Source organism: Equus caballus, chromosome 18 (genome assembly GCF_041296265.1).
Source record: "Equus caballus isolate H_3958 breed thoroughbred chromosome 18, TB-T2T, whole genome shotgun sequence".
Taxonomy (NCBI): Eukaryota; Metazoa; Chordata; class Mammalia; order Perissodactyla; family Equidae; genus Equus; species Equus caballus.
In genome coordinates this window covers 41573667-41596908 of record NC_091701.1, presented here as the reverse complement: position 1 = coordinate 41596908, position 23242 = coordinate 41573667, and the positions used below count along the sequence as shown (strand labels likewise).

At 37.3% G+C, this 23242-nt stretch overlaps 1 protein-coding gene across 8 annotated transcripts in view; it reads left to right on the top strand.

The window, feature by feature from the left end:
* Positions 1-23242, top strand: part of ITGB6 (integrin subunit beta 6) — a 129245-nt gene that overhangs the window by 61990 nt on the left and 44013 nt on the right. For all 8 annotated transcript variants that reach the window (XR_011428248.1, XR_011428247.1, XM_005601535.4 and 5 more), the window contains 3 exons: positions 9133-9298; positions 10531-10692; positions 13732-13827. Coding sequence is in view for 6 of the 8 variants with exons in the window: in XM_005601535.4 (XP_005601592.1) it covers positions 9133-9298; positions 10531-10692; positions 13732-13827 (424 nt within the window). In the remaining 2 variants the exon portion in view is untranslated. The remainder of the gene's footprint in view (positions 1-9132; positions 9299-10530; positions 10693-13731; positions 13828-23242) is intronic.

Below are 23242 nucleotides of genomic sequence, written 5' to 3'. Positions count from 1 at the left end.
GAAATGACTTTCCAAATGTATATTGACTTGTAATACTTGGATATACCCAAGGCATTAATCAATCTCCATAAAAGACAAACAGCTTTTAGAGTATCATTTTAAGATATTTCAATGTGGTTCCCAACCAGAATCTGACATAGCCAAAAATAATTTGACCATGAAAGGAATTCATCACTGATTGTAACTCTTAGGAATTGTGTTTGCTTACAAGAATCAGAGATAGTGTTTGTCCCCCACCCCCTTTTTTTGTGATATAATTGACATGTACTAAAATGCACACACCAGAAATACTGTTTAATGCGTTTTGATAATTGAATATACCAGTGTAAACACACCTAAAACATGATGTAGAACATTTCCATCACCTCAGAAAGTTCCCTCGTGCCTCATTGCAGTCAATTCTACTGCCCCAGAGGCAACCATTTTCTGATTTCTATAATTTAGATTAGTTTTGCCTGTTCTTGGATTTCAAATAAATGGAATAATGTAGTATATACCTTCTGTGTCTGCCTTCTTTTGATCAATATGTTTTTGAGATTCATCCATGATTTTGTGTTTATCAGCCGTTTGTTCCTTTTTGTTTTAAGTAATAGTCTATTGTATGGATTTACTACACTTTGTTGATCCATTCTTCCCTTCATAAACATTTGTGTTGTTTCCCATTTTTGGCTATCATGAAAAATGCTGTTATTATCATTTGCATATATCTTTGTGTGGTTGTATGTTTTATTTCTCTTGGATAGAGAAATTGAAATTAGAATTGCTGAATTGTACGATGAGTGTACTTTTAAGTTTTTAAGGAACTATCAAGTTATTTTTCAAAGTGGATTCACCATTTTGCATTGCCATCGCCAATGTATGAGGGTTCCAGTTATTCCAAATCCTTGTAACACTTAGTATTGTCAGTATTATTAATTTTAGCCATTCTAATAAGTGTGTATCCCATTGTAACTTTAATTTGCATTTTCCTAATGGCAAAAGATGTTGAGCATCTTTTCATGTATTTATTTGCCATACCCATATCTTATTTTGTGAAGTATCTTTTCAAATATTTTGCCCACTTTTAAAAATTAGATTGTCTTCTTGAAATTGTATTGTATGAGTTCTTTATATATTCAGGATAGTTCTTTTTATATTCAGGTTAAAAGTTTTTGTCAAATATATGTTTTGCAAATATTTGCACCTGGTCTATGGACTGTATTTTTATTTTTCTAGCAATGTCTTTGGTCAAGCAGAAGTGTTTAGTTTTGATGAAGTCCCATTTATCAATTTTTATTTTATGGTTAGTGTATTCTTTGTCCTAAGAAATCTTTGCCTACCTAATGTTGCAAAGATTCCTCCTATGTTTTCTTCTAGAAGCTTTATGGTTGAAGCTCTGGCGTTTAGTCTATGATCTAAAATTAGTTTTTGTATTTGGAATGAGGAAAAAAGTCTAGATTCACTTTTGTTTCCACGCAAATATCCAATTGTTCCAACACTATTTGTTAAGCAAGAATTTCCTTCCCCCGTTGAATTATCTTAATGCCTTTGATAAAAAGCAATAGACTGAGTTTGTGTGAGTCTATTTTGGGGCACTCTATTCTGTTTTATAAGCCCATTGAATATACCCACGCAACCACTACTGCCTCATAGTTCTGATTACTGTAGCTTTATAAAAAGTCTTGAAATTGAGAGTCTAAGTCTTCCAACTTTGTTGCTATTTTGTTTTGGCTATCCTAGATCCTTTGCATTTCCATAGAAATTTTAGAATCAGATTGTCAATTTCATCAAAAAATATGCTGAGATTTTTATTAGAATTGCCTTAATTTGGGAAGAATGCAAATCTTAAAAATATTGAATATTCCAATGATTGCACATGACATATAATTCCATTCATTTAGGTCTTGTCTCATTTCTCTCAGCAATGTTTTGTCAATTCCAGAGTAGAGAGTCTACACATCCTTTGATTTTTTTTCCTAGAAGCTTTTTTTATGTGATTATTAATGATATTTTTTTAAATTTCATTTTCTAGTTGGTGATAATATATGGAAATGCAATTGGTTTTGCATATTCACTTTGTATCCTGAAGCCTTGATAAATTTTCTCATTAGTTCTAGTGTGATTTTTTTCTAGATTCCTTAGGATTTGCTATGTACATGATCATATTATCTGTGAATAACAACTTCTTTCTCTCTAATATTTCTGACTCTTCTTTCTTTTTCTTGCCTTATCATGCTGGCTAGGATCTCTAGAACAATTTTAAGTAGAAGTGGGGAGAGGGGGCACCCTATCTTCCTTCTGATCTCAAGAGAAAAGCTTCAACATTTCACCATTAAGTACGTTGTTAGCTAGTGGTTTTTTGGATTCCTTTTATCAGATGGAGGAAATTCCCTTCTGTTCCTTGCTTGGTAAAAAATTTTTTCTTAATTATAAGTGGATGCTAAGTTTTATTTCCTCAATATAAGGAGTTTTATCAGAAATTTTACTCAATTCCTTATACTTGCGTTTCACTGGCCAGGGCTTAGTTACATGGCTACAGCTGGCTGCAAAGGAAGCACGTTGCTACCCCAAATAAAATCAGAATTCTGTTAGTAGGGCAGAAAGAAAGAAATAATGGATGCTGAGTGGCATCCAGCAGTTCCTACAACACTGAACTACCATATTTCTATGGAGATAGAATGATTTGCACCCTCAAAGATGCTATATAATAAATAGTAAGGTATGATTACCAATTGTTTGATTCAATTGTAAAGGTAAATATGGTACTAACACCCTCCTAAATGCTTGATATAAAAGCATTTCTAATGCTTCTGGCTTTTTTTTTTTAATCAGAGAATGTTATACCTGTCTAAAATTTATATTTAGGTCTTTGATATGCTACGTGTCTTTCCCCTGCAACAAGCATCAGTAGAGTCTAGTAGAGCAATTCTATCTAGGATTACAAAGCACTACCTCTGCCCCAGGGGGTTTGTTTAAAATCATTCTTTCTGTCACAGGCCAGATAAGATGTGGTAACATGAAATGCAATAATGACCATGGGAAACAATAGGTATGGAATGTTATCAGAGGAAACAATTAAAATTAACAAACTTGGATGGCTCAGCTAAACTCAGCAGCCCTCATCTTGAACTAACAGTAAGACTCTGTCTTTAATCAGGCTTCTAGAAAAGGAAAGCAGTTTGGCTTGTTATAGCTTTGACTGCATTTCATTCCTGCATTTATTTATTCATTCATTCAACAAAAACTTACTGAGATCCAGCTATGTACCAAGCATTGTGCTAGGCATGGGGATATCTGGAAGAAAAAGATCTGGGCCTAGTCCTTAAGGAGCTGAAATTCTTTGGGGAGCAGGTAGCTGGTATAGCATGGTGGTTAAGAGCATGGGCTTCAGAGTCAGCCCTGGATTAGGTCCTGAAAGTTATAAATAACAAGCTCTTCTTTGCTGCAACATTATATATTTTTCATTTCCCATCACATCCTTAATTCTCCCAGTTCCTCTGCCTAGATACCACCCCCACACATACCACACCAAGAACTCAAACACCAAACACAAAAGTCAATCCTTTGGGGGCCGGCTCTGTGGCCAAGTGGTTAAGTTCATGTGCTCCGCTGTGGCAGCCCAGGGTTTAGATCCTGAGTGCGGACATGGCACTGCTCATCAGGCCACGTTGAGGTGGCATCTCACATCCCACAACTAGAAGGACCTGGAACTAAGATATACAACTGTGTACAGGGAGGGGGTTGGGGAAATAAAGCAGAAAAAAAAAAAAGAAAGATTGGCAACAGTTGTTAGCCCAGGTGCCAATCTTTAAAAAAAAAAAAAAAATGTCAATCCTTTGATCAATCCAAACCTTATAATTATGGAATAAAATGTTCTTTAGTAGGAAGGCAGTGAGAGATAAGAGTTTTTCAGACATGGGTTTAAATCCTAACCTTGGACAAACGACTTTATTCTCTCTGAGCTTGGTCTCTCCACCTATAAATGGGGAGAATAATATTCACCTTCTAGGGTAATTGTGAGAATTGAATGAGCTCAGAACATAACAAACATTCAAAACAAGTATTAATTTTCTCCATCTCATCAATACTTAGTATCTCTAGTTATTTTAATCTAGTGGTCCTCAGACTTTTAGATCTCAGAATTCTCTTACACTCTTAAAAATTAAGACTCCAAAGAGCTTTAGTTTATGTAGGTTACATCTATCAATATTCAGCATATTAGAAAGTAAAACAGAAAATTTAAGAATAATTATTTATTGGTTTATTTAAGAAACACATTGCATATTACTATAACACATCTTCATGGAAAAAAATATATTTTTCAAAACAAAACAAAAATTAGCAAGAAGAGTGGTACTGTTTCAAATCTCTTAACATCTGGTTTAATAGAAGACAACTGGATTCTCATACTTGCTTCTGCATTTAATCTGTTGTGATATTTCGTTTTGATGGAATTCCACGAAGAAAGTCAAACCTCACATAGATAGAAAGTTGGAAAAGGAAGAAGCATTTAGTAGATTTCCTATTGACTGTGGACATTCTTCTTTGATGTTCCACTCAAACAAGAGAAGATGTAAAAGTTAGCTTCAGCGTGGAATCTGAAGCAATGTCAATGAACTTTGCATATTCTGTTGCATTAAAACCATTGATCTATCTTGTACTTTGAATGGCTCTTTTACCAATGTGCCTGACTTTGCAATATAATGCTTTGGTCATTTGGAAAATATTGTTTCGTTGAACTATGTAGGTCTTCCAACATGATACAATATTTTAAAAATCACATTTGTTAATATCACCATCAATCTACTCAGATAGGTCTTGAAGCATCAGGAAGGTGTTTATCTCATAGGTGGCAGACAAAAGTTTCCCAAAATTATAATTTTCCAGTTACCTTGAATTTTATCATTGGCAACAAATACGGACAGTTGTTCTCCTTGAAGTGACAAGCTACTTTCTTCGTTTTTAAGAACATGTCTGCCAAAGATTCAAGTAGGAATAAAGTTTGTCTGTTAAGCACTCTTTCAGGTAAAATGCTTGTTCCAAAATAAAAAGGGCCAGTTCAGTTCAAACAATCACAAAAGTTCTCTTCCATTAGAAACCTTATACTTTGGTGTGCACCAGAAATGCTGTGTGAGGATTTCCCGGATGGTCACAGGAAAATGTTTTTAAAAAACATGTATTCAAGAGTGCAGACAATAAAAGTAATAACTTTTACTTCTTCATCAAGGACAATCAAGTGAAACTAGGATTTTTTTTTTTCTAATATGGTGTATGCTTGATGGTAAAAAAATTTAAGGACTACTAGACAGTTTGGTGCCACTGCCTTGATCCGTGCTAAGACATCGGCAGTTTTGCTCACCATGGCTTTCACATCATCAGTGCAAATGTCAACACAGCAAAAAAGACAAATAGCATCTTTTATTATTGTGAAAAGAGTTGACCTAAAGGACTCTCTGAAAAGGTCTCAGGGACCTCTGTGGTCCTGCACACCACACTTTTAAAACTCTGTTTTAATCTAATCTCTAACTCTTTTTGGAGCAGCTTTCTTTCTTTATCTTCATTGCATAGGGGGTCACTGAAAATTTATTTCACCATGAACGATTGCTGAAGTGGTTTACATTTTTGAAAGAAGTTTCCCTTATGCTGGTGCCTAAGATACAGCAACAAACAATATTTTCTCCATTCTCATGTTTGTAGATGAGTTGTAACAGGCATTTAAAAATATTTAATAGCACAAAGGTTAAAATTTCACCCTCTATCAGACATTTTGATGGAATTTTTTTGACATCATTCCATATATTCCATGGTATTTTGTTTTTTTTTAATCTGACACCAACAGTAAGGAATTGATTATAATTTTGCAAAAGGAAACTGAACCAAGAAATGCTTAGATTTTCTCTGTGTACACACACATGAACATATATGAATATAGTTTCTTCTTACAAAGGTAATAAAAACTCTTGTGGGAATACAGACAAAAAGAAGAAAATGGACATTATTTCTAACCCCAATTAAAAAAAGATGCTGTTAACCTTTTGGTATAGATCATTATAGTGTTATTTTATGAATGTTTATTTAAAATTTTAACAAAAAATATGAGTAAATTAATAAAAAGTATGCCAATAAGAAAATGAGCAAAGGATATAAGCTGACAATTGACAAAAGAAGAAATACAAACTGTCAATAAATATGGACAAGCGCTCAGTCTTAGTAGTAATAAAATGGAAATTAAAAATTAAATTGATGCCATTTTAACTAATCAGCTGGTACAGTTTTTGTTGTTTTTAATGATGCAAAATTTTTGGAAAAGTTTGCCAATATGGATCAAAAGGTAACCCAGCATTTCCCCTTCAAAGAATCGATTCTAAGCAAAGATATAGCACAGCTTGCAAAGATGTTTGTGGAAGGATTGCTACGTTATTTAATTACAGAAAGATTTATGAAACAAATTTTCAGTAATAGAGAGATGATCAAATAAACTATGACACATCTTATAATCACTAAAATTTATATTTTCATTTTCTTCTTTCTACTTTATATAAAGTCCAAATTTTCTTCAATGAACATGCATTATTTTAATCAGGAAAAAACCATATAATTCTAGAGAGATCATTAGCCAAATGTATAATCTTTCCTCAGGCCTGTGTTAGACTCTGTGTGAAGTGATTTCTGTAAGAAGTGACACTAATGTTTAGGAAGCCCTCACTCTGAAAAGCTTATTGTTCTGTATGCTTTGCATTTTTTATCTCATTCAAACCTCACGACAATCCTCCTAGGTAGATACTACCTGTGGTCAGCACTTCAGAGTTTCAATAAAAGCTGATGCAAGGTATTAAAAATAAAAGAATAACGCTGCTTTCCAAGAGTTAAACATAATGAATCAGAAAGGAAATATGAAAAGTTCCCTGGAAGCAACAGACTGGCTCCTGGGCCCACCAGCAAGGTTCGCGTCATAGTCAAAAGAATGAACAGGCCTGGTAGGTTAGGGGGGTGCCGAGAGACAGAGGTCACAGACGCAAGTGTGGGCCACATCTGTCCCAGAGCGTTAGCCAGAGCATTGCCGGAGTTTCCAGGCCCAAGGCGGCCAGAGCTTCCAAAATTTTTGTTATCTGAGGAATTCAACCACAAATAGGGGAGGACCCAGGTGTGACCAACAGCACCCATTCTGGAAACATCTCAGACTATACCATTCAGTAGCAGAGTTCTCCAATTCCTCTTCTTCTGAAGCCTGAGGATGCATCAGATTATGACCCGCTTTCCATGACAGTCTACTGACAGGAAGAAAATGGCTACCCTCACAGACACCAGCATTCTAGTCCCAGTAGAGCTCCATTCCTCAGTGTGAATGAATCCACAGTCATTCTGATTTGTGTGTATAGTTAATTCTTGTCATTCATGGGAGACTTGCTCTATAAGTTTCCTTGAACAATGAATTAGTGAATGCTGAACCATTGCTCCCAGGGGAATACAGGCTTAGGTTCCTGCGAGCCTCTGGTCACTTTTTCATCAACTAGTCAATACATAATCTTGTTTTCTGTTTAGAGACACCTTAATTAATATATATTACTGATAAATTAACATTAAACTCACTGCTATTAGCACTATAACTCGTGCCAGAACAAAGCTTATCTAACACATGTATTTTCTCCATAAGGCACATCACAGCCTTCTTGCACTTAGGAACACTAGACAGCACTTCAACACTATGCTAAACAGTGAAATCACCAAAAAAAAGCACAAAAATGCAAAAAAAAAAAAATGACACTAAACAGACCACCAAAAGGACACTTGTTTACAGTATGAGAGCTGAAGCAGAAAGGCAGAGCGTGTTTGACCTCAGCTGGGAACGCATGTATCACGTGACTCAAATTTTTTGCCACATGTACATGAATGACCAACTAAGTACTGAGAGCATTGATTTTATGGTTACAAATAAATTTTAGTGAATAGGTGAATTCATAGTTACGGAATCGTGAATAATGAGGATTGACTATATACCTCAGGCAGATGAACTTGGTGAACAGGAAGCTGACCCTGAAAGACGCACCAGCTCTTCATGTGCTGACAAGACAATCTGCTGAACCTGCAAAGCTGCTCTTACAAGAGTCAATCAGCTCTCCCCAGGCAGCACACCACAGCCTCACTGGAGGCTACCCCTTTTTGCCTCTGTACTTCTACACCAGTGGTTCTCAAACTTTAGCATCCATCAGGAAGATTGGGTACAACACAGATTGCTGCGCCCAACCCTGACATTTCTAACTCAATAGGTCTTGGATAGTACCCTAGATTTTGCATTTATAACAAGTTCCCACATGATCCTCCTGGTCCAGGGACCACGCTTAGAGAACCTCTGCTCTAGACTATTGTCTCCATTTTACAAATGAAAACCCAAAATTCAGAAGGGTTGGGAATTTGACCAAAGTCTCATACACAGCCACTAACTGGCTTTCAGGATAAGATGTGGCTGAATTCATGATCAGCTCTTTCTGTTCCACTGTAATATCTTGGAGGCAGATCTCATCCTGACACGGCATTTTCCCCGTATGTAAACTGTTTAAGTGGTGGTTTTATTCCCAGGCTGGTCCAGAGCAGTCTGTTCAGTCATAGGAGAGCTGGGCTGTGGAACCAAGAGCCCTGCTCTGATTTTTGCCTGCTCTGATCTGCCTTGGCAGGCGGGGCTGGGAGTACAGGAGGGAGCGGAGGAGGAAAAAGACAGGTTCCTCTCTCAGTTTTTCCACAGGGTGACTCATACTTGATGACAGCTTAAGCTATCAGAATACAAAGGAATTGTTGTCGTCATGTAAACTTAATGGTGGATTTTGGTTGAAAGGCAATGGAAGGTAGTGATTACATACACACACACACACACACACACACACACAAGTGTGGAGTCTGATTACCTGATTATCTGTTTTCTGAGTCTGAGCCAATGCAAGACACACAGTAAGCTCTAAGAGGAACTAATCTGGTCAGTTTGGAAGGGGTAGGTGGAAAATGATGAAACAACCTTAACAGTGAAACTCAGCCAGGTTACGGTCAGGAACTCTTGAAGACTTTTTCTTCATTTAAGGAAATGTTGCTAGGCTATTAGAGCCACTAATTGTGTGTTATACCATATTTCATCAAGAATATTTTGACATCTTACTTTTGCAGTAGTATTCCATATTTCTGCTTACCTACATTTGGATTCAAACACATTTTGCCACTGACAAATGATGCCGAAAGATTTAATGAGATTGTGAAGAATCAGAAAATTTCTGCTAATATTGATACACCCGAAGGTGGATTTGATGCAATTATGCAAGCTGCTGTGTGCAAGGTATGCTGACAGAGTAGTGTTTCACTCTCTTAACACAAATTTCATCTCTTATTAACAAATCTACTTTGAAAGCTTGGCTAACTTTATCTTTCCTTTAATTGCTGTATTTGTACATTTGATACCCTTCTTAGAACACAAAATTTCTATAAAACTTTTAATCACGTTGAAATGGGGACTTTTGAAATGCCTAGTATTCAAGTAATCTAATAAAATTGTAGTCATGTTGGGAAAAATTAGTTAAAACAATAGCCATGTATGATTAATTTTCAAAGATCAAGATCAGATTAGTTTTTGAATTAAACATGGTGAAAAAAATCAAAGGCAGACATTAATGAAAAAAGTAAAAATGGCTTGAGTCAGTATAAACCTCTGCATATGATCAGATAGCTATCATTTTGAACCAACAAAATAAGCCTCAGAAGCCACACTGTCTCTATAACAATGCGGGACAATCAGACAATCAGACAATCAGACGTGTATCCACAGGAATGCTTCCGATGTCTTCAGATGACAACTCCTCATGGAAAATATCAGGAAATGGGCAGGGCTGAAGCTCCTGGAAGGTGGGAGGGCCAAGGAATTAGGGGAGGAAGGAAAAGGATAAGGTGGGATGGTACAGCCAGGATGAGCTTTTGTCCAACTAGTTCCTGAACTAATCTTAATTAAAGGGGAGAGCTCTGCTAAGAAACAGACAGCAGAGCATCTTAATTAGCAGTACCTCGGGGTTACACTTTGATAAGCAGTTCTTATCCTTATATTACGTTTATAATTTTTGGATGATATCAGTAGAAAGAGAGATATATGCCTAAATGTTGGATGACATTTTAATGAAACAGGCTTACTTTGAGTCTATTTTGCATTGCATTCTTACTAGTTTGGGTTTGGGATAATCTATGACCTCCCTCGCTCCCTGTCCTCATTTTTCTGGTAAAGTGAAAGCTGGACAATAAAATAATTAACTGTAAAAGTCAAGATCAACTGGATACTTTTTGTAGTGGAACTATTTTTTCTGAAGCATAAATCATCTGAAAATGTTATCCAGGAAAAAGCAAATGCCATCGAATCTCATGTTTTTAATACATTACGATTATCTACTCACAACACATGAACAAAGCTAAAATAGACCAGCAAGATATTTTATACATTCTGAATGTGTCCAATCATAATTGATCCGCGCTCAGTAAATGCCTGCCTCTATCCAATACAACCCAAATATGTCTTTCCCACTGTAGGAAAAAATTGGCTGGCGAAACGACTCCCTCCATCTTCTGGTCTTTGTGAGTGACGCTGACTCTCATTTTGGAATGGACAGCAAACTGGCAGGCATCGTCATTCCTAACGACGGGCTCTGCCACTTGGACAGCAAGAACGAATACTCCATGTCAACTGTCTTGGTGTGTACCCCGCACTACACTGTTTTCATGGCTACAAGTAGGTGAATGAAGCAACAAATGCTGTAATGCCCAGCAGAGTAACCCACCCTTGGTGAAAACAGGTTTCACTTTCTGATTTGAGATTGACAAATTGCCCTCTCTCAGTCCTCACTGCCCTTAGAAGTTCCCACAGGAGCACAGGTGGGTGGTGGGACTCTGTGAGAAGTCTGGATCTACTATGGCCTGAATGACCCCAGAACCTCCCCATTTTTCAAAGAGCCTGAGGCCAGCAAAAAGCAATACAGTCTGCTCATTCTGTTCTCAGCCACAGCCCTGGAAAAGAAGGCTCAGACCAGAACAGTAGGCACCTGGTAGTTGCTGTGAATGATGGTCCCAGGGTCATGCCCCATAAATAACACCATGCTTTCATGGACTGTGAGGCTGCATGGGAGACAATGTCATTTAAAAAATGCTGATGATATTCAAAGAAAAAAATACTTGACTTTTGTAAAACAAGGTAAAATTTTCACATTCTTTTGACATACACGATCTCATTTGAACCTCACCAGAACCCTAGATATCCAACTGCTTTTCTTGAACAGACCATGAGGCTGCCATACCTGTGTACACGTTATTCCCTCTGTCTGGAATGCCCTTCCCTCCCAGCCTGCTGAGAAATTCTTAATGATCCTAAAGCCCAGCTCAATCGTGGCTACTCCCAGGGGGCTCTCTTTGACCTCCCCTGGGCCCCGAAGCCATTGTCTGTTTCCTGGCTCTCATACGTAGATGTCTCCTTGCCCATCGCTGTATGGAAAAGTGTTTGCTCATGTGTCTGTCTCTCTCTAATGTGCACTCCTCAGGGCCAGAACTGGCTTATTAACTCTATTTCCTGGCAGCACAGTGCCTGGAACACAGTGGGTGCTGACCAATGTATGAAATAGAATTGAATTATGAAGCAGCAACCTTGGAAAGTCATATTATACCCATTAAACACTTGGGAAAATGTGGTAGAGAGAATTTAAGTGACTTCTTAAAATGAGGATGCTGTAGAAGTATATGTAAGAGAGAGAGAGGGGAGAACCGAGAATTCTAATATCAAATTCTAATACATATATACATTACTGAATTTATATATAAATGCTTAAATATTGTGCTGGCAATTAGTTTAAAAAAAATCCAGTGGTTGATAAATGAGCTACAACCATTCATTGACCTAAATTTCTAAACTTCAATGTGAATATTTTCCCTTAACTTTTGAACAATAGCATTCCTCAAAATTATACATTTTTTAATCATATAAACTGCCTTTACAATATCAATGAGGATAGCCACATTTTGTACTTTAGCCAGTGAGGGGCAAGAAATTGCAAGAAATGGATCCTTTTTCATTACATTTTTCTTGCAACTATTCAAATGCCCCATAATAGACATCTTGGAAAAAAGAGGATCATAGAAGCAAATACTACCTGTTACCTAATGTGACCTTCTTATCTAATAAACGTTCAGTTCATTCTTGCTGAGTGAGTTGCTACAAATGCACAGAAGCCGTGGACTGTTTCCATGCCTGCAACACAGCCCCCTGGGTACTTTGAGCACTTCCTAAGCACTCAACACTGGGCCAAGCTCCTGGGGCTACAAAATAATAGGACATGGTCCCTGGCCTTGAGGAACTTACAATATAACCATGGGAATTAAACCAACCCATCTGGATCAGATAGAAAACCATACTAGCCACCTATGAAGGGCTATGCGGTATGATCCTGGCTATGCACACATAGCAGTTGAAAGGGGCGAGAACATGTGGCGATCAGGAGAGGCCAGCATTGGAGGAATTCAGGCTTAAGGGTGAAGGATGCTTAATGTTTGGGCAGTTGAAAAGCAGAGGAGATGGAAAATGGGAGACTCAGGAAGATTTATACCATCTGGATTCTACTACTATCTACTGATAACAATCCAAATGGGGTGGAAAGCACGTGTTGCACGGCCAGATTTGCAGGTGGGTCATTTACCTGGGTATTTTAGGCAAAACTATACTTTTCCCTCATCTTGAATCTTGTGCCTAAATAAGATATTAGACAAAAATACTTCCAAAGTGCTGAGAATAAGTGAACACATCATGTTGGTGCACAGGAGGCCTTAATAATCAGTGTTCCTTCACTTTGGCTGACTTTAGTCATAGTTGATATATTCTTAATTTAATTGTTTTCAGACTACCTTTTCATTCTAGCTTTCTCTTTCTATGTTAGCCATATTTGGATTTATAAAACACATTTGGTTTTTCAGGCTTGGAAAATAAAGGCCATCTTCAAATTTGATAATTAATGACTTCTTTATTTTTTAAAGTACTCAAACCACTTGGGAATGAATGTGTCAATGGAATAGAAGTACGATGTGTTTTTGCTTGTCCTTGTCAATACTTTTATTGTCCTTTTACAATACTTGTAAAAGTATTGCAGGATCGCGTAGAACTGATTAGTGACATCAAAAAAGCAATAAGACCAAACCCAAGAACTGGTACAGAACGGCCTCAGATCAGATGGATGTAGGAATTGTAGTGTCATTCCTCAGCAGACTATCCCCTCCTCAGCCCTCAGCCCACCTCATCCAATTCTGGGAAGAGTTTCAGAGCTATGAGTCAATCCCAGTTACATCTGTTATAGTCTAACTGCTCCTCCCTCGCCTCCAACCTCCCCTCTAACTCAAGCCTGCTGGCAAGGACTTAGGAGAAGAAATGTGTCCTACCCTTGAAAAGATGACACACTATAAGTCTTCAAATACATTCCAAATGATCTCCTTAGAAGTGACAGAGCACAATACACCACATTGACAGCCACTGACTCTTAAGAATTAACTGGATTTACAAGGTTTAGGAAACAATTATTAAACCAACTAAGTGAATAATGCTAACTGTGTATTTGTTTACTTAGAGTGATTAAACAAAATAATGCCTATGAGCATTGAAATGCCAAACTCAGTAAGATCTCTTTGAAAGAAATATTCCTTTCTTTATTTTATGTACTTTTATTAAGATGATACTTAAAATCTATATGTTAATTTTAGGAATATCCAACAATTGGACAACTCATTGATAAACTGGTGCAAAATAATGTGTTACTGATCTTTGCTGTAACCCAAGAACAAGTTCATTTATATGAGGTAAGCAAAATAATTTGGGAAATTCCTTCAGGGAGATTATTCAACGCGAAATTTTAACTAACTCTGTGAGTTTAACACATGAGATGCTATTAGGTAATCATTAACAACTACGAAATATAGTGGACATTGGCAAAGTGGATTCAGTTACTATTTACAACTTAAATGATAAACACAGAGGTGTAGTGGGGGGTGGGAGACAGATATAGTGGGACAAGGAAGAAAGAGTTATGGAAATGAAAAAGAAAAGTTGGAAGAGAATACCAATAAACATAGGACAACCTACCTCATGGAAAATTAGTCTATCTTCTCTTGAACTATTTCATCTGATGAGGAGAGTTAACAGACAGCAGAGAAAATTATAAGAGTGGGAGGAGACTTGACTTTAAATTCTTTGACATTTGCAAATTAAATACATAGAAAATACACGAGGAGAGACACAACTCAAGCTATCGAGAAGTGAAAAGTTGAAAGAAAAAACATTAAATTGAGTCAAAAAACAATTTCTCCCTGAAGTAGCTGGATTTGCAGTTGAAGTTTTTCCTGGAAGCACCGATGGCAGAAAGGGAACTGTTTCATTAGATGAAATAATGTTCATAAACCACTGTAGAGACTGTAAAATGCATACAAAAGGGTTTCTTTCCAGCCTAAGAAAAACAATACATGAAAGTGCCATGAATTTGGATACTCGTGGATCATCTATCCCTAATGGGCACTTTCACAGTGAAGTGAGGAGTGTCTAGCCTGGGCCCTAGAAAATGTGCAGAAAATAGGTGTACATTAAATTGTCTGTGGTTTCTATGCAGGAGCTTCAGAGACTCTTAAATTCAGAGTCTGATCCCCCATTCCTTTTGAAAGGACCTCAACTCACTTGGTGACTTTACAGGGCTGGGGAAACTCTGAGATTATTTCACAGAAGGCTTTGATTAAATGCCACGCACTGCTAAGTATGGTGCAGCCCATGAGCTTGCATCAGGTTCTGCAGAAAGGATCCGGGAGGAGATCCTATCTTGCGTTTTTAATGAGAGGAGGGTATTGTGCTGCAGGTGAGATTGCCTGCTGCTGAAAACCAAGGAAGTCCCTCACAATCAAGCTACATACTCAAGGCCTTTGTTCTGCTCAGAGACCATGTGGGTTCACCTGATCTGGGCATTTTCTTAAGGCTCTTTAGTATGTGATACTTGCTTCCAGTGGTTTTAAGTAGTAGAGCTGCAGTCAAGATTTAAAAAAAATACACCCAAATACAATAGAGAGTCTATTCTGCCTTTGATGCTTAAGGCTGGAGTAAGGGGACCCTGGGGGTCACTACAGGTCCTCCACAGCAGGGCTCCTGCTTGCAAAGGAGAGGGGAGTTGTACAGAACTTTTCTTAAAAGAGGAGTCTAGGAAACACTATTGGTGATCATGAACATGGACACTCATAACACACTTTGGTAATAGTCTTTAAGACTCACAACTCATTTATACCCCTTCTCAAAACTGCTATTAAAAAGACAGAGGAAGATGAAAAATAACTACGTGGCAAAACAGAATCTGTCAGATTTAAGCTAGTTGCATCCATGGTTCCCCTGTTGCAAGGGAAATGATTATTTCTAAGGAAAGCACCAGATTAGAGCCTGCCTCTAATGTAACAGCAGGACATTTATTTTGCCTGCCTACTAATCTCATTATGAGGTGAATTTATGTTCTGTCAGGATCTGTGGTCTTTGCCATCCAGGCTTCTCTAAATTCAAAGGGACATTTTCAGGGATCCACGGAGCAGACCAGGTCGGCAGCCCACTCTATGGCTTCGATCCTTTCATTACTTTATTTTCATTTTGATGGACTTATCCTTCCATCTGCATTAGTGGGGGCAGGCGGCAGCTTGATCTAAAGATAATGACAGCAACATTGCACTTCCCTGAAGGCTTCACACAGCATGAAAATGCTGCTCTCTTGTTTTATTGATAATGAAAACTGAAAATAGACGAACAGTGGTTCATGTTGTCTTTCCATTCAAATCTTAGAGGGAGCCCTACACAACCTGAGGTTTGGATAGCTGCGATAGAAGGAACATAACCACCAAAGAATCACTGAAAAATAAAACCAGCGATAGGATAAATAAGGCAACTAAGTGGTTGGATCTAATGGAAATTCCAGAAGGCAAATTGTTTGCCCCAGTTATGTATTAAGCAGTTATGTGCAAACACAGCAGGCATGCGTTGGGTCAGGTTCAATGATGGCCCCGTATTGCAGCAAATAAGATTTATGTTGCCCACTCACGGAACGCAGGAAAAATTACTGTTTTTTCCAGTGATTTTGGTAAGATGCTTTGGACTGCCCAGGTGTTTAGTGTTGCTGTATTCTGTGCTAACAGAAATGAAGGAATAAGGGAAAGGATAATGTAAGCAGTTTCTTTCAGTTCAAGAAGACAGCAGTGTGCACCCCAGACTCCAACAAACACATGATTGTGAACAAACTTATTATTATGAAGAGTTTCCTGTTTGTCCAATTACAGGGTTTAAAAGATAATGATAGATAATAGACCGAGCAGTAGGTAGTATATTACCTTCTAGTGCTAAATACCATTTTGAATCAGGATTCAATTACCCAAGCTTAAAAAATTTTTTTTATCTTCTCTGCTGTTTTAAAATGTTTACCGTTAATTTTCATTAAGATAGTATCAGGTTACTAAACCCCAACTGTCTAATTTGACTAGTTTTTCCTTCCTAGGGAGATATTTAGATAAAAAGCAATTAAATCAGTGTTCTCTGCTACATTGTCAAATCATATTATTAATCACCTGGGATTATTTGCAAGACTTTAAAATATCTCGTATTTTTCAAAATGTCTACATCGAGCTGGAAAAGATGAATTTTGTGAAGTTAATAATAATAATTATTATCATATGGCCTGGTATTTATGATGTAATGTTGAAACACAGTACTTAGGAAGTAAACAAGATATATAGGTAATAGACACTTCTGGTTTACTAACATCTGTGACCATGACTTGCTGTCCCTGTGGTTATAAGGACAGAGTGATGGGTCTAAAGCAGGGGGACGGGGAGCCCAAAAAGGTTTTTATAACACCAAAGGACCCTTCCTTCAGGAGGTGAAAATCTTCTACTAGCAGCTCTTGAAGAGAATGGTGGGTCTTGCTCACCTTTCTATTTAGGCCAATTCTCTGTGCACAGTAGATGCTCAATAAATATTTGTTGAATGAATTTTTTTTTTTTTTTAACTGCTGCAAGATCTTTTCTCAAGTTGGGTCAAAGTTTCTAAATAGGGACTTGGAGTTTTGGGTGACAAATACCTGTTAAGGTTGAAGGAGCACATTTACAAGAGCAGGTGGGAGTCCCTGATCCATTGCTACAATCGCCTGCAGCCCTGGCTGTCCTTTCTCCACCCCTTCCGCTTTGGACCCAGAGAGCACCAGAGAGAAAGGAGCCCTCTGCATCAGTCTTGGGACCAACTTATTGAATAAGCTCCAGGGCCTTCTTACCAGTCTGTGCAAGGAAAACTGCTGAGCAATTACCGACTTGACAGGCGTTGTATCTAAAAAACAAGCATAACAAATCGCCACAGCATGAAATGAGACTGATGTTCTTGTGTGGCTTGTGAAAATTATCTACCAATATACATTTCAATTTTTCAGGAATCAATAACTCAGGTTTTTTTTTTTTTTGAGGTTATGATAGTTTACATTATTATTTGTCAGTCATATTAGAGGTGCACCACTTCACCCTTTGTTCCCACCCCCCACCCTCCTTTCCCCTGGTAACCACTAATCTGTTCTCTTTGTCCATGTGTTTATTTATCTTCCACATATGAGTGGAGTCACACAGCGTTTGTTTTTCTCTATCTGGCTTAGTTCGCTTAACATATTATCCTCAAGGTCCATTCATGTTGTTGTGAATGGGATGATTTTATCCTTTTTTATGGCTGAGTAGCATTCCATTGTATATATATACACCGTATCTTCTCTATCCAGTCATTAGTCGATGGGCACTTAGGTTGCTTCCACATCTTGGCTATTGTGAATAATGCTGCAATGGACAAAGGGGTGGTGGGTTTCTTTGAATTGCTGATTTCAAGTTCTTTGAATAGATACCCAGTGGTAGTCATATGGTATTTCTATTTTTAATTGTTTGACAAATCTCCGTACTGTTTTCCATAGTGGGTGTACCAGTTTGCATTCCCACCAACAGTGTATGAGTGTTCTTTTTTCTCTACAACCTCTCCAACATTTATCACTTTTTGTCTTGGTTATTTTTTCCATTCTAACAGGTGTAAGGTGATATCTTAGTGTAGTTTTGATTTGCATTTCCCTGATGATCAGTGATGAAGAGGATCTTTTCATGTGCCTATTGGCCATCCCTGTATCTTCTTTGGAGAAATGTCTGTTCATATCCCCTGCCCATTTTTTGATCAGATTGTTTGATTTTTTTGTTGTTGAGTTGTGTGAGTTCCTTTATGTATTATGGAGATTAACCTTTTGTTGGATATATGATTTGCAAGTATTTTTTCCCAGTTTTTGGGTTGTGTTTTTGTTTCAATCCTGTTTTCCCCCGCCTTGTAGAAGCTCTTTAGTCTGATGAAGTCCTATTTGTTTATTCCTTCTATTGTCTCCCTTATCTGAGAAGACATGGTGTCCAAAAAGATCCTTTTAAGACTGATATAAAAGAGGGTACTGCCCGTATTTTCTTCTAGAAGTCTTATGGTTTCAGGTCTTACCTTTAAGTCTTTGATCCATTTTGAGTTTAGTTTTGTGAATGGAGTAAAAGAGTGGTCTATTTTCATTCTTTTACATGTGGCTGTCCAGTTTTCCCAACACCATTTGTTGAAAAGATTTTTTTCTCCATTGTATGTTCTCAGCTCCTTTGTTGAAGATTAACTGTTCACAGATGTGTGGTTTTATTTCTGGGCTTTCAATTCTGTTCCATTGATCTGTGTGCCTGTTTTTGTACCAGTACCATGGTGTTTCGATTACTATAGCTTTGTAGTATATTTTGAAGTCGGGGATTGTGATGCCTCCAGCTTTGTTCTTTTATCTCAGGGTTGCTTTAGCAACTCAGGGTCTTTTATAGCCCCATATGAATTTTAGGATTCTTTGTTCTATTTCTATGAAGAATGTCATTGGGATTATGATTGGTATTGTGTTGAATCTGTAGATCGTTTTAGGTAGTATGGACATTTTTGACTATGTTTACTCTTTCAATCCATGTGCATGTAATGTCTTTCCATCTCTTTACGTCATCATCAATTTCTTTCAGGAAAGTCTTATAGTTTTCATTGTATAGGTCTTTCACTTCCTTGGTTAAATTTATTCCAAGATATTTTATTCTTTTTGTTGCAATTGTGAATGGGATTATGTTCTTGAATTCTCTTTCTGTTAGTTTGTTATTAGAGTATAGAAATGCTACCAATTTATGTAAGTTGATTTTGTACCCTGCAACTTTGCTGTAATTGTTGATTACTTCTAGTAGCTTTCCGATGGATTTTTTAGGGTTTTCTATATGTAAGATCATGTCATCTGCAAACAGCAAGAATTTCACTTCCTCATTTCCTATTTGGATTCCTTTTATTTCTTTTTCTTGCCTAATTGGTCTGGCTAAAACCTCCAGTACTATGTTGAATAAGAGTGGCAAGAATGAGCACCCTTGTCTTGTTCCTGTTCTCAGAGGGATGGCTTTCAGTTTTTCCCCATTGAGTATGATGTTGGCTGTGGGTTTGTCATATATGGCCTTTATTATGTTGAAGTACTTTCCTTTTATATCCAGTTTATTGAGAGTTTTTATCATAAATGGATGGTGGATCTTGTTGAATGCTTTCTCTGCATCTATTGAGATGATCATGTGGTTTTTGTTCCTCATTTTGTTAATGTGGTGTAACACATTGATTGATTTATGGATGTTGAACTATCCCTGTGTCCCTGGTATAAATCCCATTTGATCATGGTGTATGATCTTTTTAATGTATTGCTGTATTTGGTTTGCCAATATTTTATTGAGGATTTTTGCATCTATGTTCATCAGTGATATTGGCCTGTAGTTTTCCTTCTTTGTGTTGTCCTTGTCTGCTTTTGGGATCAGGGTGATGTTGGCCTCCTAGAATGTGTTAGGAAGTGCTCCATCTTCCTCAATTTTCTGGAATAGTTTGAGAAAGACAGGTATTAAATCTTCTTTGAATGTTTGGTAGAATTCTCCAGAGAAGCCGTCTGGTCCTGGACTTTTATTTTGGGGGAGGTTTTTGATTACTGTTTCAATCACTTTACTGGTGATTGGTTTATTCAGATTCTCTATTTCATCCTGATTCAGTTTTGGGAGGTTATAAGAGTCTAAGAATTTATTCATTTCTTCTAGGTTGTCCAACTTGTTGGCATATAGTTTTTCATAGTATTCTCTTATAATCTTTTGTATTTCTGTGGTATCTGTTGTGATTTCTGCTCTTCCATTTTTGATTTTATTTATTTGAATCTTCTCTCTTTTTTTCTTAGCAAGCCTGGCTAAGGGTTTGTCAATTTTGTTTATTTTCTTGAAGAATCAGCTCTTTCTTTCATTGATCCTTTCTACTGTCTTTTTTTGTTTTGATTTTATTTATTTCTACTCTAATTTTTGTTATTTCCCTCCTTCTACTGACTTTTGGCTTTGTTCTTTTTCTAATTCTGTTCAGTGTAGTTTGAGATTGCTTATTTGAGATATTTCTTGTGTATTGGGGTGAGCCTTATTGCAATGAATTTCCCTCTTAGGACCACTTTTGCTGCATCCCAAATGAGTTGGTATGGTGTGTTTTCATTTTCATTTGTCTCCAGATAATATTTGATTTCTCCAGTGGTCCATTGGTCATTCAGTAGCATCTTATTTAAGCTCCACATCTTTGCCCCTTTCCCAGCTTTGTTTTTGTAATTGATTTCTAGTTTCGTAGCATTATGGTCAGAAAAGATGCTTGATATTATTTCAATCCTCTTAAATTTGTTGAGGCTTGCTTTGTTTCCCAACATATGGTCTATCTTTGAGAATGTTCCATGCACACTTGAGAAGAATGAGTAACCTGCTGTTTTTGGATGGAGTGTTCTATATATATCTATTACGTCCAACTGGCCTAGTTTTTCATTTAATTCTACAATTTCCTTGTTGATGTTCTGTCTGGATGATCTATCTGTTGGTGTTAGTAGGTTGTTGAGGTCCCCTACTATTATTGTATTGTTGTTGATATCCCCTATTACTTAATTGTTGTTGCTTTGTGTACTTTGACACTCCTGTGTTGGGTGCATATATATTGATAAGTGTTATGTCTTCTTGGTGGAGTGTCCCTTTTATCATTATAAACTGCCCCTCTTTGTCTCTCTTTACCTGTTTTGCCTCAAAGTCTAATTTGTCTGATTTAAGTATGGCAACATCTGTTTTCTTATGTTTACCGTTAGCTTGGAGTATCATCTTCCATCCCTTCACTCTGTCTGTGTTTGTCTTTGGAGCTGAGGTATGTTTACTGGAGGCAGCATATTGATGGGTCTTGTTTTTTAAGCCATCCTGCCACTCTGTGTCTTTTGATTGGAGAATTCAATCTATTTACATTTAGACTGATTATTGAAATGTGGGGGCTTAATGCTGCCATTTTTTCACTCGTTTTCCAGTTATCCTGCATTTCCTTTAACAATGCAGTTTTTATTTCACACCTTCTTTCCTCTTTTTGCTCATCTTTTAAGCTTTTCTCTGCAGCAAGAGTTGAAATGAGGCAAAAGAATTACAGAGGGTGATAAAATAAAAATTGGATGCATTTGCTATTTGTTAGGCTTTTCTATTATTTTGTTTTATAATGTTCACTGTTGAAAAAGATAAAAACAATTTTTCTCTGATGAAAATCCCTTTATCTCTGGCCTCAGTTTTTACAAAATAAAAGAACTGGACTGATGACCTCCAGCTTTAATAATTAATGACTCTGAACCTGAAGGGGCGAAATCACCACAAATTCCAATGATCTCTGCATAGATGAAGTGTAGTTAGCTGTAATAGAACTAATTTTAGGACATAGTCTAAAAAGTTGCTCTTTATCCTATCAACCACATCCTATAATGGGGTATTCCAAATTTATGCTTTTAGTGAAAATAAAGTCATCAGGAATACGGACAAAAGTCTTCTGGATTATGAGAAATCTCAATGGAGTTAATAAATTGCTCTTAATTTGAGTGTAATGGAAAAGCATTTTGATTTCTCCTTAGTTGATGGTATCTAGGAACAAAGACTGAGGAGAGCCAGCTGCCTACACTTTCCTCATTAATGAAAACATGTGTTGGAGAGGGAATATTTGGAATAAAACTCATGTCCTCAGATTATCAGGCCAGAGTTGTTAGGAGTATTTTCCAGGCTAATTAATAAATCTCAACCATGAAAAGTCATCAGCAGTTACCCCTTAGAATACACATTGTACTTTTCTTCTAAAGAACTCAAAACCTCATAATCTGGAAAATAAACACTCAGTGAAAAAAAAATACAAATTTAAAGTAGAGCCTTAATAAGATGTCCTATTAGGCCAATACAAGTAGAAATATAAAATGGAATTTCACTAATACAAGGCCTAAATATTTCAAGATTTACATAACATCCAGAATGTCTAGCATATCATTGGAACCAAGATGCTATTGACTGCAGTCATTCATTCATGCATGCATTCATCAAACATTTCATGAGCATCTCCCATGAACCAGGGTTTGTGACTATAGAGGAGAACGAGACACAGTGCCTGCCTCAAAAAGTCTCATAGAGCATTAACAGACTCATTCATAAACCAATGATTTGCCTAAAGAACAGGATGAGAGCATTTTAGTAGTTGTGTTCTGGAAAGAGAACCCATGGCAGATTTTGTTGAGGAGCCAGAGTTTTCATATCTGTCAATGTTTTTCCTCTTTTCTATTCATCATCTTTGTTAGAACGGGCAGCAAATTTATCAGCAGTCATAAAACTACCTTTGATGCTAACAGTGTCAGAGTGTTGGACCAAATCCTTCACTTTGTAGTGGTGGAAACTGAGGGCGAGGGATGATACGCATCTGTGACTGTGAGAATAGCAGGGAAGGTTTGCTGAGGGTTTATTAGGTGGCAGCCTGGGCTTAAGTACTTTAACTCATTTTATCATTTAGTCTCCATTTTATGGCTGTAGAACCCACAATAACAAAGCAAGTAGCATGTGAGAGCTAGGATTTGAACCCAGGCAGTTCGAGTCTATAGCCTCAACCACTGAGTTCAGTTGCAGTTGAACCTGGGCTGCTGTAACGAAAGAGCAGGCCAATCCCTAACCACTAGACCACCTGAGAGGCAGCCTTTTAAATAAAGTAACCGCCTTTGGAAGTCACTGAATGGTAAAAGCACAGAGCCCAAGGATGGAGCAGAGCTGTCTAACAGATGAAGCAACAGGTGAAATTTTATAAATGGCAGCATCCTTC